Below are 15,504 nucleotides of genomic sequence, written 5' to 3'. Positions count from 1 at the left end.
CCGCGCGGCCGGCACCTATACATTAGCTCAAATGGGGAAAACCCGGTGGAGGCTTGCAGGACCTCTCTTACTGCAAACAGCAGGGGTTCGAGCCACTTATCCCAGTTTTTAACGTCTTCGTGTACGGACTTACAAATCATGTTTTTTAAGGTCATATTAAATCGGTCAACCAACCCGTCCATTTGCGGGTGATAAACACTGGTGCGAATCGACTTAATGCCTAATAATTCATATAGTTCACGTAGTGTAAGTGACTTGATCAGCTACTTGATCAGTGAGGATTTCCTTTGGAATCCTCACTCGGGAGATAATTTTGAAGAGTGCCTCCGCAACACTACATGCTGAGATGTTGCGCAGGGGCACCGCTTCCAGATATCGTGTTGCATAGTCCACCAGAACTAATACAAAGCGATGTCCGCGTGCAGTCCGTTCTAATGGCCCAAAGAGATCCATGCCAATTCTCTCGAAGGGGATCTCGATCAATGGCAATGGGCGCAATGGCGCTTTTGGGGTGGCCGGTGGATTTACCAACTGACATTCACGGCACGCCGCACACCACTTGCGAACGTCCCCGTGAATGCCCGGCCAAAAGAAACGGGCCATTATACTATGCCTTTTTCCCCTGAATCGTATCTCAATGGTAACCACCGGATACCTATGAATGTCACCATGCACACATCTCACCCTCACCAGTTTATTTTTATCCAATGCCCTGCCTTGCACCAAGCGTTGATGGATCAAGGTTTGAGAACAACCTGTATCCACCAAAGCTTGATGTGTATCCCCTTTTACCCTTACACCCCTGCCCAATCGGGGGCAGCCTGTGGAGCGTCGGGGATCTGGACCAGTGTCCCCACCTCCATTACTGGACACCACTCTGGCTGTGTCCGGTTTCCCCGCAGCTCCAGCAGACCGGCCCAGGACTTCCTTCCACACTCTTGGGGGCGGTCTCGCCAACCTGGGTTCCCCCCACCAGCAGCCATTTCCAGCAGGCATCACTGAGCTGCTGCGCAAAAGCGAACTGGCGGCCGTCCTTCCCGAAGCTCAACGAGCAGAAGAGCTGCTGACTCTGCTCCGGGGTCCGACCGACCAGTTGCTGGATGGCCTTCTTCAGGTGATTGTAATCCAGGAGGCTGGCGGCGGGGAGTTGTTGTGCCACCAGCTGCACCTCCCCGGAGAACAGGGGTAACAGGCGGGCCGCCCACTGATTGGGAGGCCACCTCCAAACCTCCACGGTTTTCACAAAGAGGTCGAGGAAGGCCTCCGGATTGTCGTTTTGTCCCATTTTCATAAGGGCCACCGGTGGGACGGGTTCCGAGGAGGTCGCAGTGCCTGCCCCCTCCCTGGCGATCAGGCTCCAGAGCACCTGCCGGTCCTCCACTTGTGCTTGGAGCAGGACTTAGAAGCCTTGTTCCTGCTCCCGGCATACCTCCATGAGGGAGGGCATGGTGTTGTGACTGCTGGATGCTGGTGAGGATCTTGAAGATTTCACCCAGCGGTGAAGACACCATAGCAGCATTCTCCTCCAAAGCTGGGTTTTCAGCACCACTGTAGCAGATCTCTTAGTTCAGGCAATGGAGGAGTCAGGAGACAACGAAGCAGGATCAAGGTCAGTCCTTTTATTCTCTTTCTTAAACACTCAATCGATGGTAACCGTCGATAACAAAGAAATCGTTCATTAAATAAATTAAAGCACTCAAACTAATAACCACTCTCTCGGTTTGGGGCTGTCGTGCTTTCTGGTCACTCTCTCTCTCTCTCTCTCTCTCTGATGCTCTGGTGTGCCTTCTTAAGTCTCCCTCTGCCATCACTATAATGAGAGACAGATGTTAGAAATAATTATGAACCAGGTGACGAGTCTTACCGCTCTCTCTCTCCCGCAGACCGACACATGACCACGCCCCACATGCCACATATATTTAATTGGAACGAAATAACATAAACCTAATGCGCACGATAAGACAATGCGCAGGAGACCTTCAGCCACACCATTGGATACCGTCCTTGGGCCACTGGGTGGCCTCCCCCTTACACTACATCATGACTCTATGTCAAAAATAAACTTGTGAACAAAAGGTTTGAGATTAAGTTGTCATGCAAGTCTGGATTGATTCATTTTGAGTCATTCCTGTGCTGAAACTTGCCTTTGTTGCTTTTGGTGAAACAAAGGAGGGATAAGTCTTATTTTTCTTTCTTAAGTTTAATGTCTTTACCATGGCTTCCCATGCTCACACCCATGTTTACCAAGTTATCAAGTTGAACATCATTAACCATATTATAAAACAAATATCATGAATTCAAATGCATTGGTAAATACATAGAAAGTATATTGTTTAGGGGAAGGTAATATGGTGATGTTTGTAATATCCGGTCTCTTGGCCTGCAGCCTTTGTTTACATTGTCAAACTATTTAAAATTTCAGTGTCCAAGGACTGTACAATAAAATAATCAAACAGAAAATTCAAACCACCACACAGGCTAATTCCCGTGGACAGTAGAGTTGTCATTTTACCCATTTTTGTTGTTAATATGCTATATATTATTTATTAAATTCCATTTACCATGCACTATGCAAAGATATAAAGCACAATATTCTCTTTCCAACCCATTTCCACATTATTAATGCAAATCTACCACGTGAAGAACTTCTTTGATATCATCTATCATTTCATTTAGACCTCCACTTAAGACAATGTAATTCTGAAGGCTTCAGCAGCATCACAAGACGTTTACTTTCAAGCAGTTTGACTAAGCTTTTCACTGGTTTTCCTTTAGATGTACAAGGTGGAACCCACAGTCTGTTTTCCACTGCTAAGCAAAAGGAGACTTTATTGTTGATTTCAGCTGTGAGACAAGCTTGTTTACCCTCTCTGACTGTTTCATGAGTGAATTCTCATTCAATCCCAAAAGCTTGTGAGGAAGGCCACCAGTACTGTCTTGTCAATAGCCACTGACACAAAAAGGACTGGGATCAGAGTAGCAATGTTTGAGGCCAATGCTGCAAGCCAAATAAACTTCTCCATAGTCTCCTTTTTCTTTTCTTTCATAGCCAGAGAGCATACAGGCAAAGACTGAACCAAAGCAAATCTCTTGCGTTCTCAAAGGTTCTAACTCTAATGTATCTACCAGGGTTTGGAAGTCATATCTTCTCAAGTCATATGAGGACATAAAAAACACCTTGGCGTTTCCAGCACCCTTCAAGTTTCTGTGGCAGTCATCTCTAACTGCACGAATTACCTGCTGCTCAATGAAATTTCTGTTCTTTGCCGCTGAGTGAATGTCATTATCGATCTTGGTCTGGACAAAATAAGAAGTTTCTGCTTTTTTAAAATCTCTTTGGCCAGAAAGACGTCATTTTCCTTGAACCGCTCTGATAAAATTATAATAAATAAATCGTAAGTCTAAAATTTGAGTTCTTTGAGGTATTTGTTTGACTTGAGATTTGGCATACCAATCCCTGGCAGGTCCTATAGTCTTAAATTTGACTGTGTGATGGGTGTACAAGGTAACCTCCATTGTTGTTTCAGTTATTCCAGTTGGTGCAGAATTTTCATCATCATCATCCAGACCAAACCAGACTTGTCTGCTCCTATTTCCCCAGTCACCGCAATATTCAGAGTGATATTGTCAAGAATGTCGAGTTGTTCTTTAACCTCTGCAACAGCTTCATTTGTTTTAAGATCTCCCAGTCTCTGTAAAGCTCCAGAGAAATCCATGTCAGCAGAAGAATCTTGTGTCAGTTTGCATGATTAAATTCTTCACTGTAAAAGACCTTTGATAAGGTATAAATCATTGTACTCTATAGGTAAAATGATCAAGTACAGTTCAGACAGGACAACTTTCGGAAATAGATTAAAGATTTTTATTGATGGTAATGACAGTGGAGTAGATTTGGTACTGGCAGACTAGATCTTCTTTACATATGCTGCTGCTGTTGGCATGGAAACATGATGCTGCTGAGACAGAAGAGACATGCTGCTACTACTGTACAAACATCAAGACACAGCCCCTGTAAAGCAGATCTAGGCAGGTGGTGCTGGGGAGGTGGAGAGAGAATGCTACACCTAACGGCCCTGCTGTGGCCAGTTGAAGGGACATTGTGTTAGGTGAGTACCAGTTTTATATATTTTGAATAGAGGGAAAAACCTTCTGAATGGGTGCGTAGACAGAGGAGTGCCTGGTCGACCTATCAGCCCGTGCCATGTAGAGTTTCCAAATTACATTTCCATTACAACACTCATTACAACTCATTACAGCACAAGTCATGATGAGTTCTTTAACTGGTCATGAACAATTAGGAAGTTTGTTAAGGCAAAATTTAGTATAGTTTTATAGTGGCATATATGGTACAAACATTTATCACAAAAATCAACAAAAATATAAAACAGATTTTTATTCTATTATGTATTATACTATACATTATACATGATTATATGCAACTGCAAACATTATTATGAGATTGAGATAACATTCTGGTGTCTTAGCAATGAAAATGATCACAGATGCAAGAATTAAAAGCCCAAAATTAAACTGTTTAAACTGATCAAATATAAATGTATACAGTCTGGCACTCATCATTACATAACTCCAACATCAGCACACAATCTAACAAACAACATCATATGACTATTTAGTCCATGAAGCAATAGACAACACATAGTCTTTAGATGATTAAAAACAATATATATATGTTCAGGCAAGCTAGGAATTACTGCACATCGGGTCCAATCCAGCTTCTTTTCTGATTTCTCTAGCAGTATTTGCCAGTTCATTTAATCCTTCTCTCAAGAGGTAAAATGTAGTGCCAAAGGACAATCCTGCAGCAACAACACTGCCCGCACCTGGAAAGAGACTAGCAAGCCATTCAAGGGTAGCCAGTGTTGCGAGTGATGCAGAAACTTGTAATCTGGTTAGTGTTTTGTTTTGGATGGCAGCAGCAATCTTTGATTTACCCAGATATTTCTGCAACGGCTTGTTCACTTTTTCTGAAAGCTTTTTCAGTGATCCATCATCCAAGCCAAATGCATAGTAGCATCTTGTGAAGAAAAGCAACACAATCCCTGCATCACATGCTGCTGATAGGCCAGGCACAGGGACCACTGCCATACCAGCAGAGGCAAGAGCTGCAGCCCAGATCAGTCCTTTTAAAAACTTGATCTTCTTCTCGAGAGACTCAGCAGAGCACACTGGCCAGGCTTGTAGAAGAGCAGATCTCTTATGCTCTGGAAGCTCTTCTTCCAGAGTGTTTTGAAGCTTTTCAAAATCATATTTCTCCAAGTCAAAAACTGATATCAAGAAAACCTTGGGGTTTCCCAGCTCTTTCAAGTTTTTCTTACAGTCCTCTCTTATTTTGGAAAGAGTTTTCTGCTCATCAAACCCCTTTCTCTTTTGCTCTGCAAAGATGTCACTGTCAATCTTGGAACGAACAAAGTAAAAGTTTTTCTTCTCATTCTTTATTTCTTTAGCCAGCATGATGTCATTCTGCTGGAACCTCCCTGAGCTAATGATGATGAAGAAATCATATGTGTTGAATTTGACATCTTTAAGGTATTTATTTGCTTTAAATTTTGGACTTCCTATTCCAGGCAGATCCCAGATTTTCACGTTTGGAATTGCAGGGTGCTCATACATGGTGGCCTCCACTGTAGTTTCTGTGACTCCAACGGGGGCTGCTCCATCATCATCATCTCCTAAACCTCTAAGTACATTTACAAAGGAGGATTTCCCGGCTCCTGTACTTCCAGTCACAGCGATGTTAAGTGAGACATTTAACAACTGGTCAAATTCTGCTTTAGCTTTTGCTGTAGCTTTTTCCAGTGAGGATTCCCCTGATAACTTTACTGCCTCAATAACATCAGGGTCTTGAGTTTCCATGTTTTAAACTTTATTCAGAAATGGTTTCTCTGCTTTCAGAAATAAAAAAAATCAAACCAATCTTGTGCAACAGAAAAAATCCAAATGCAATGAATTTGCTGCTTTGACCATAATAGTTGGTAGGCTGCAAATTCTGCAAATTTTTCTTATTAAATAATTTCTGGTTTTGCACAATAATAATCATAGTTTGAAGCCTCCACACACACTATGTTGGGAACTGGGCATTCCAAATTGGGGAGAAAATACTGTCTCTGCACTGTCCTTTTTTACAGCAATACTAAAAATACTGGTATTGTCAAGCACAACATTTTTTAACTAATTGTATTGAAAAATGATATCCCTACTTTTAGCTACTGACTCAACTTTTACAATCACCTCTTGTTGGAGAATCTTTACAATCCTGATGTTTGATATTGATTTGATAGTGAATTATTGTATTATCAGTGCAATTTATCAGTCCTTTTCATGATACATTGCAACGACACAGACATGACAGTTAAGTAGCCACACAACTATATTAAGATGTATAATTTAAATGATCAAATAGCCATAGCATATGATGACTGTTACATGAAATTTTGAGGATTTCAGCATGGAAAAGAGCATGCTGGGTCTTTTATACTGACCTTATGTGTAGAGAGCTTTTTAACCTCTTATTTCCCTATATGTTCCTCTGCCCTGTCCTGGAAAAATAAAACCACAATTCAAAGAAGAGGATGACTGGGGTCAATTTAACATATAGAACTAAAGAGGTAAAAAAAAAAAAAGAGTTAAGGGGGATAGGTAAACTAATTTTTTAGCACTCCCACAATACTTAAAATGAAATAGAAAAAATATAGACCTATTAATTAATAAATGCATAAATACACAATTTAATTTAAAATAATCCCACGTTTTGTCATTAGGAAAAATAATGTTGGATTATAAAAATAAATCAATGAAATCCCACAAGACTTGTACAATTTGACAAGAGACATTTTGTGAATTTAACCATGGAGTGGTGTAGCGTGGGCTAAAGCACAGAACTGGTAATCAGAAGGTTGATGGTGCGATCCCCACAGCCACCACCATTGTGTCCTAAGGCACTTAACTCCAGGTTGCTCCAGGGGGATTGTCCCAGTAATAAGTCCACTGTAATTTGCTTTTAAAATAAGCATCTTCCAAATGCATAAATGTAAATTGGCAGGAAAATTTTCTGCAAAAAATATTGCTTTTATTTTCAATTTTACAGTTTGTATCTCCGAAGAAAATAACATCTTAAAGATATTAACATTTACTTTTACTACTACATTAAGGCTGTCAATCTCCCCAGCCTTTCAAATATCTGTATCACTCAGGATACATAAACCAAAACTGTATCCATTCTGCTGTACTTTAAAATGGACTGCCTGTACAAAGATGGGTTGACTGCGTTGGCGTCATCATGTGGAATGGATGGGGCATGTCCTAACAATCATTTGTTATCAAGTATACATGAAGAAATATCTAAAGTGATAAATCATACAATTAGGAGATGATTCAGAAGCAAAACCCCAGCAGTAATCCCAAACTGTCCCCAAGGACTCACAACTGTGCAATATAATCACATGCAATAAAAATTCACTAATATTTATATAAAAATGTATTCAACATACCCCACCTTCAACCATTACATTCCCTTGCGCAAAATTGTATATATGTTTATATTTAATTTTTGTACATACGTAATTATTTTGTCTTATTGTGTATTTCTATATATTTTTTTATTTTATCTTATTCTTACTTTATTTTATTATCTGTGTCTTGATGTTGTATTTCTCTGTGCGCTGGAAGCTTCTGTCACCAAGACAAAATCCTTGGGTCTGTTCCAAAACTTAGTGAGCTGCTTTGCTGTCGCCTGCTTACATAGGCAGCTGTCTTCTATCCTTACCGAAATTATGCTTCATAAGCAGGGGCAGAGCTAGGGGTAGCCAGGGTGGCCGTGGCCACCATGGACCGAAGCCTGGCCACCCCACTCGCAATTGCCATTTTGGTCATTCTTTGTCTTGGACACAATTTAGTTAGTATTTCTACACCAACAACCACCATTCCTGCCCCATCCCCCCATATGTCTATGAGTGCCCTATATCAGGCAAGGAGTGAACAAAATGAGTGAGTGAAAGAGCAGGAAAGAGCGCTGGAGTTGACGCAGAAACCACTTCATCACATATGAACCTTTATCTTTTATGTAGGATAATAATAATCATAATAACATCAATAATAACACTTGTTATTCTTCTAAAATGGTATATACAATATATCTTAATTTACTGTAATACAGTGCTAAAGTTATTAATAACAACATCCATTAATTAGACAAATACGTACATGTGATATACTAATATCTGAATAATTTCCACTGTGTGCAGTATTCTGAGTTAACAATAATATCACCTCAGTGAATTAGTGAAGAAAGAAATCATATAGTATTTTAAAAGCAAAAAAAAAACAAAAAAAAAACATATCAAATATTTAATTTATATAAATAAAATTTGTATGATTTTGGATCGCTATATTTTATCATGTTATTTTTAATCAAGTTTTGATATGTCATAAAGTAAAACAATACAGCCAGCATGAAATAAAGCACTGCAGGAATGAAATTAAGCTGTGAACTGGCATCTCTGGCACTCTCTCTCTCGTGCTCTTTCTTCCTAGATAGCATCAGTGAGTGTATATCAACTGTACACTCAAAATCAGATTGCATTGTGGGTAAGAATGAGTGAACGAATGTAGGGAATGAGATGTAGGGAACGAATTCGGACAGTACTACAAAATGGCGACACCCAAAGTATTGCACTATACGGATAGTGAATAGGGGGCGATTTTGGACAAATTTCTTTCGACTTGTCTGCCATCATGGATTTATTTTTCCGCCAAGCTCATCGGTGCCTACCCAGGGAAGGATACATATGATGCTACCTTTGAATTTGCCCAAAACGAGATATCTTAACAGGCAGCGTAATTAAGATACCTACCTTTTGGAACAGCCTTCGTGTTGGGATTGCGCCTATGATGTCTTAAAATGCTGCTTCCGGAGGATGCTCACTAGTGGTCTGTTCCAAAACTTAGTGAGCTGCCTTGCCGTCTCCTGCTTACATAGGCACCTGTCTTCCATGGCAGAATGATGCCTCATAAGTAACCGATTTGGAACGCTCAACATAGGCGGCAGCTCCGTGAATTATTCAAATAGCACTCCCAGAGATCTTATAGTACGGAGATAACAACCTTCGCGGTTCTATCATCGGAGAGAGCATAACGGCTGTAACGGTCAACTAGCATTTTACGACAGTTTGCTGATGCTATACAAATGAATGGAGAGAGTCATAAACGGACACCATCCGGTCATAAAATCGTCTGTGACTTCTCTTATAAAACAGCAATTTTATCATAGTAAACTCCACACATAGTTCACTCCAAAAGGATTTTTTAGTGTAAAATATGTTAAAGATTAGCAGACAGGCAGTTAATTCGTTAAATGATGAGCTGTTTCCTCACAAAAGCGGTTTATTCAGCGTTGTGAAGATTCTCCTCCATAAACATCCATTCAAAATGAATGGCCTCTTGTCTCCTTGCCAGTGTACCGCCATAAAATGTCTATGAAATGGCCGCCTTGTGCTAATCTAGGCTAACCTTGTAGGCTTTCATACGATGCGAACACACAAAGAAATCATGTCACACTAAACACATGCTGACCTAATCATTTAACATTAAATTCACAATGTTAAGTATAAAATGAGCTCTGAATAATCACGAAAAGACAAATAACTGAAAGTTACAACAAATAATAGCAGTATATCTAAAATCGGCAAGTAAAAAAGCTAAGCAGTACACACTAACCTGCATAATCTATTCATACTACAACTGCCTTCGCGTCGGGAGCGTGCCTGTGATGCCTTAAAATGCTGCCTCAAAGGAAGCTCACTAGGTTTTGGAACAGACCTCTTGTGTGTGGGAAGCATACTTGGCAATAAAGCACATTCTGATTTTGATTATTTATTTATTTGCCGATTAAGCAAAGCAGTGTAATTTTAAGGATGGTTGGTGACTACTCTTAATGAGAGATATAATATTTAGGCTATTCAAATGTCATTCAATAATGTAACTGAAAACAAAGGATTATAAAGACCTTTACTTCTTGGTTCCAGCAGTAATTAATCAACATACAGATCTTGATCAGATGAGTTTTCTTCAGTTACTGGTGAGGCTTTAGAATAATAACAATAAACGATTTCCAAGGAGATGGAGTCCGACAATACTTTTGCTAAAGTCTGGAAAACAGAAGAAAAAAGAAGAAAAAAAAGAACAATAAATATAAATACCTTTTTAAACCGTTAAACAGTTGCTTGTTAAAGTTGTCAATGTTGCCAACAATCAAAACAGAGCTGCTGTATCCACAAAACAAGAGTTTACATTTCTTCCTCGTAGCCTACGCTTGAAACTAATTTTAGATGACTCCATATATTTTGGTAATATACAGTAACTAGTGATATTGTAAGTTGTAAAAAATTTAAAATAAATAAAAACAAATCTTACCTTGAACCATTTCGGACCATACAATCGATTTCCATAACTTGTGCAATTCAAATACAGCACTTCATGTGAACTTGCTGTTTTTGCACGCGCGCATTCGTGAAGTCAAAGAGACTGTAGATTTTAGGTTTAATTTCATTTTCTGTTTCAGAAGGGTGGTCACTAGTGCCCCCTGACGGTCGCTGTACGCCCAAGGGCCACAGAACACAAGTGGCTTTCCTGATTTAAGAGAGTGTGATGCCTTTGTACATGAAGTTCCTGCTTTAGATTTTTACAAACCAGTCAAACTGCATAAACTAGTAGGTGCTTCTCTGCATCCACCATTTGTCTCACTCATTTTACGTAGCCTACTGTTAGGAAAGGCAGACTGGGTAAAAATGTATTTGTATACTTGAATGAAGTCAAAGACAATTTTTCTTTATAAAGCACATTTAAAGACAACATAAGGTGATCCAAAGTGCTGTACAATTCAATAAAACGAGATAATTAAAACAGAACATTTAAAACAATAAAACAATGAATGAATAAATCAACAAGATAAAACCACAGACTAAACAATCTCACAATTAAACTGTATCAAAAGCAAAAGAGTAACAATTAGATTTAAGGGAAGATTTGGAAATAGTTCGGGAAGGAGCAGACCTCACGTGAATGGGGAGATTGTTCCAGAGTTTGGGGGGATAACAGAAAAGGCACAATCACCCTTTGACATAAAACAACAAAGGGGGACAAGGTTACAATGCCAGCCAGAGTCAAGAAGAGCAAGATGTCATCAGTGACCTTAAGCAGAGCATATTCGGTACTGTGAAAGGTTCTGAAGCCGGACTGGAACATGTCTAAGATGTTAAACACTTCAAATATGAGTGTAGCTGAGAATAAACTACTCTCTCCTGAAGTTTTAAAATGAAAGGCAATTTAGAAATAGGCTTGTGATTATTATGTAGAGCTGGATTGAGATGGGCTTTTTATTTTATTTTTTTATTTTAGCAAAGGGTGGACAATTGCATGTTTAAAGCAAGTTGGTACAACTCCATTTGCTAGGTGGCTATTAATTATGTCTGTCACATTTGGACTAACGGTAGCAAAGACATCTGTAATGCCCTGTTGGCCCTGTTGCCCTGCCAGCTACCATGATTAAGCCACTGCAGATGGTCCAGAACGCTGCAGCATATCTGGTCTTCAATCAACCAAAGAGGGCTCATGTCACCCCACTCTTGATTTCACTCCACTGGCTGCCAGTAACTGCCCACATCAATTTCAAGGCTTTGACTCTGGCCTTCAGAACAGCCTGTGGAACAGCACCCTCTTACTTTAATTCACTCCTCCGGGTCTATGTCCTGACTCGCTCACTGCGTTCAATGAACAATAGCACCTGGTGGTCCCATTGCAAAGAGGCACAAAGTCCATTTCATGACCATTCACTCTCTCTGTTCCTCTGTGGTGGATTGAGCTTCCAACCTCCACATGATCTGCTGATACCATCTCAGCATTCAAGAAACAGCTGAAAACATATCTGTTTTGTATGCACTTAACCAATCCACACTAAATGCACTTACTTTTTAATGATAAAAAATAAAATAAAAATATGTGTCTGTCTCTTTCTTCTGCACTAGCATCTTTACCACTCCAGCCACTGAGAACTTGGCAGTGCAATACTGCAGATATTGTTGACTTTTGTATGACAAATTACTTATGTTCTTCATTTGGAAGAAATGACAAAATGTATATGACTAAATGTTTCAAAAGACGTGTAGTAATAACATCCATCTTAAAATCGTAAATGACAAAATGTATATGACTAAATGTTTCAAAAGATGTGTAGTAATAACATCCATCTTAAAATCTGAACACTTCTTATGTGATTGTGAAGTTAATCAGTTGGAAGGGGAAATGACTGCGGTGGATCAAATGTGCGCAAGTATGTCTTCCATTCGCACCAGCTTGAGTGTGTCTCTAGCACACTCTCGTTAGGGTTATGATTAGCGCCATGGGGGCCCACCCCAGCACCCCCCTAGATCCGGCCCTGTTGAAAAGCAAAAGTAGAGGGATTTAACAGAGTCAACAGTATTAAACAGTACTTTGGACCTATTAGGATTTTCAGAAATTGATTTGGAGAGAAATTTTGATTTGGTCTCTTTCACTGATCTTTGATAACTAAATGGAATCCTTTAAAATGTCATATGAGATCTGTTTGTCTTTTTTCCACTTTGCCTTTCTACAGTCTTGTCTAAGACTGCAGGTGGAGTCATATAACCAGGGCTGGGCAGCACCCTTAATTTATTCTCCTTGGCTTCAGAGGAGCAGTATCTGGAGAAAGAGAACATGATTTTATAAAGATTTCAACCAGCTCCTCAGAATCCATACCATTAGACAAAGCATATGTGAAGTGAGATAGGCCATAGAGGAACTCAGAGAATAGTTCTTCTATGGCCTATGCACATAGAGCTGGACCCATGTCAATCTTTAATAACTGGACCTCAAAACTCAAAAACATGTCCAATTCAAAGTCCCTTTACTGAAACAAAATAAAGTATGTTAACAATTTGTGATCATAAAAGTACTCAATAGACCTTTTTCAAACACTGGGTTTTGGAAAGCAGAAGTAAACGTTTGCTGGGTAAACTTCGACAGCAGTGAATGGGAGATCACAGCAAAAGTTATTTTCACTTACCCATTTGCTCCAGTACCAAATGAAAAAATCCACTCTGACTTTGAATGACTTTCCAGAAGTGGGAAAAAATAGAGAGCGGTGGATTAAGACAGTAAAATGGGTGAAGATGCCAAATTTCACAGCTGTCACAGCAGCTCTTTTGTTTTTAGCAGTATTGACGGCTACCATGTTACGTATTATATTTTTTTTAACCTGTCTTTCTTTCTATGCTAGTTCTATTCTAGTTTATAGCATGAAACTGGCTGCTCTTTAAAAATGTGAAACAGCTCTCTACGACTGCTCATATGTTCTCTTATCTAAACTTTCCACCCAGAAAGCAGTGCGAACTGCCCCCGCGGACGGGCGCCGTTCCTGCTTCATGCTATTAGTGTGAGAAACGAAGATTAACTATTCAATCCAACCACCATTTCAACCCCCAGCATTTTTTAATCAGGTTCTGCCACACAGGTGATTCCTGTCAGCCTCATTACCACGCCACAGCTTGTTCAGGGCGTGTTCTATCCAGCGATTGTTCGTCATCTATTAACATGAATATCACGATTGTTTCTCCTTCCGAAGTGCCCTTCGGAGCGTAATTTATTCCATTCTGAACACAGGGGCATCATGCAACAGAGAACTCCTTCCAATCGACCGATAATCTAATGACAACTTCTTTTCAAACCAGCGCAGACATTTTAACACAAATTCGCTCTGACCGTTCCACAGCTCACTGCAGTTATACACATCCTCTTATTGAACAGACACGAGCCAAATTTGGCTCCACAAGAGGTGGATCATGCGCCGCGTCCCAGCTCATTCATAATCATCCTGCAACGTGTCTTGCTTCCTCTCAGCATTATTGACGTATATTGTTCAGCAGGGGACAGTCATACTCCTAAGGAGCGAATGACCACAAGCGAGTCTTTCAGTTATGATCACATTGTTTATTAAGACATACTGCATTTCTGTACGCAGTGCAGAGCTGCAACTCAATGCATTCCTGTATAATTTCATGCTGTTCACACCTATTGCTATGCGATGCATTTCCTATGCAAGACGTATATTTTACTACAGGTGACGGTTATATTCCTAAGGAGCGAATCAAGTGAATCCTTCAATGATGATTGCAAGTCCATTTCTCCTGCAAATATGCAGTACAGAGCCAAAGCTCTTATTTCTCAGATCATTTTATGCTGTTTTTTCTCATTGTTTAATAAGACGTACTGTATTCCCCAGCACAATTCTCCTGCATTTCCGTATGCATTGCAAAGCTGCGACTCTCTTTTCATAGATCCTTATGCTTCTGGTCACATTTTTTTCTAAATGTTACTAATATTTATTTTCTCTTACCCCCTCTACCGGCGCAAGTGCAGCCCACTATCCAGTGGCCATGAAGCTAACTTTTCACAGATTCTTTCTTATTTCACAGGGTTGTGAAGTGTCTTCCTAGTATAAGTTTGACCTAAATATGACTAATTTGTCTTTTCTACAGCAACGCCTGAAATTGTGCCTTCCGCAGGGGTTTCACCAATAATACTTCCAGCAGGTTATATTGATAATTATTTATTTAGTTATTAACTAATATTTAAATTAATTAATTGAATCTTAACTCATTAAAACCTCATATGGGGCTCCAGTAAATGTAGTGCGCTAGGTTTAGGAGCGGGATTGGTTATTAGCAATAATTAATAATTATCAAAGATAATTATTAATTATTAAAATCAACAGAACATTGATGAGAATCAGTGTTAGATTTTTCTAATCCTTTAAATCAACAGTTATCAAAGATAATCGTCAATTGTTAACATCGATGAAACATTAATTAAAATTAACACTAGCTTATTGATCATTCAAATTCAACAATCATCAATGATAATGATCAATTATCAAAAATCAATAGAATATTAATAAGGATTAACATTGACGAGGCACCACCCTGGAATCAGGGACTAATAACCAGATAGTATAACAGTCTCAATGTTAGATTGTTTTCTTAGGAAAATCGACATCCGAAGAATATCAATTTTCGGGAAAAAAAAACAATGAATGAAGGCTTGAATCCGAGCACTGACATCCCATCAGCATGACACAGGTGTATGCAAAACAAACCAAAACACTTCTCTTTGTAATATAACAAAGTTTATTTATGCAATAATATCAATTAATAATTAATACAATGCAGTCAATAAACTTCCGACTTACAACTACAAACTAAACGGTGATATGATTAGATATGGAAACTAAAATAATCCTATAACACACAAGGTGTGTGTGTGTGTGTGTGTGTGTGTGTGTAAGGAGGGACGCACACAAAATGGTGGACGTGACTCTTGTGGAGAGTATGTCACGCGAGATTTCCGGCCAGGGAATATGGCCGCGAATGTGGGCGGAGAGAAACCAGTCAATGGCAGCTTAGGGACAAAGCTGAG

At 39.5% G+C, this 15,504-nt stretch overlaps 1 protein-coding gene and 1 pseudogene across 3 annotated transcripts; both read right to left on the bottom strand.

Annotated features, from left to right (window-relative positions):
• Positions 1-2,610: 2,610 nt before the first annotated feature.
• Positions 2,611-3,743, bottom strand: LOC127453416 (interferon-inducible GTPase 5-like; annotated as a pseudogene).
• Positions 3,744-3,851: 108 nt separating this feature from the next.
• On the bottom strand, positions 3,852-14,216 carry LOC127452877 (interferon-inducible GTPase 5-like). 3 transcript variants are annotated; one of them, XM_051718705.1, is made up of 5 exons: positions 13,097-14,216; positions 10,429-12,732; positions 10,022-10,163; positions 6,501-6,557; positions 3,852-5,903 (listed from the first exon to the last, which is right to left on the bottom strand). In XM_051718705.1, exon 5 carries the CDS (start codon positions 5,872-5,874, stop codon positions 4,702-4,704), a length of 1,173 nt encoding a protein of 390 aa, XP_051574665.1. In that variant the 5' UTR covers positions 5,875-5,903; positions 6,501-6,557; positions 10,022-10,163; positions 10,429-12,732; positions 13,097-14,216; the 3' UTR covers positions 3,852-4,701. The 3 variants fall into 3 exon arrangements, with proteins under 3 accessions (XP_051574665.1, XP_051574668.1, XP_051574666.1); XM_051718708.1 differs by having other exon boundaries at positions 10,028-10,163; positions 10,429-14,216; XM_051718706.1 differs by having other exon boundaries at positions 3,852-6,557; positions 10,028-10,163; positions 10,429-14,216.
• Between the last annotated feature and the right edge of the window lie 1,288 nt (positions 14,217-15,504).

The sequence above is a fragment of the Myxocyprinus asiaticus genome, chromosome 15 (genome assembly GCF_019703515.2).
Source record: "Myxocyprinus asiaticus isolate MX2 ecotype Aquarium Trade chromosome 15, UBuf_Myxa_2, whole genome shotgun sequence".
NCBI lineage: Eukaryota > Metazoa > Chordata > Actinopteri > Cypriniformes > Catostomidae > Myxocyprinus > Myxocyprinus asiaticus.
Note: the sequence above shows the minus strand (reverse complement) of the source record. Positions and strands in the feature narration are given on the sequence as shown.

Excerpts from the sequence above, each read along its gene's own strand:
- LOC127452877 (XM_051718706.1), bottom strand. The coding sequence starts at position 5,874 with ATGGAAACTCAAGACCCTGATGTTATTGAGGCAGTAAAGTTATCAGGG.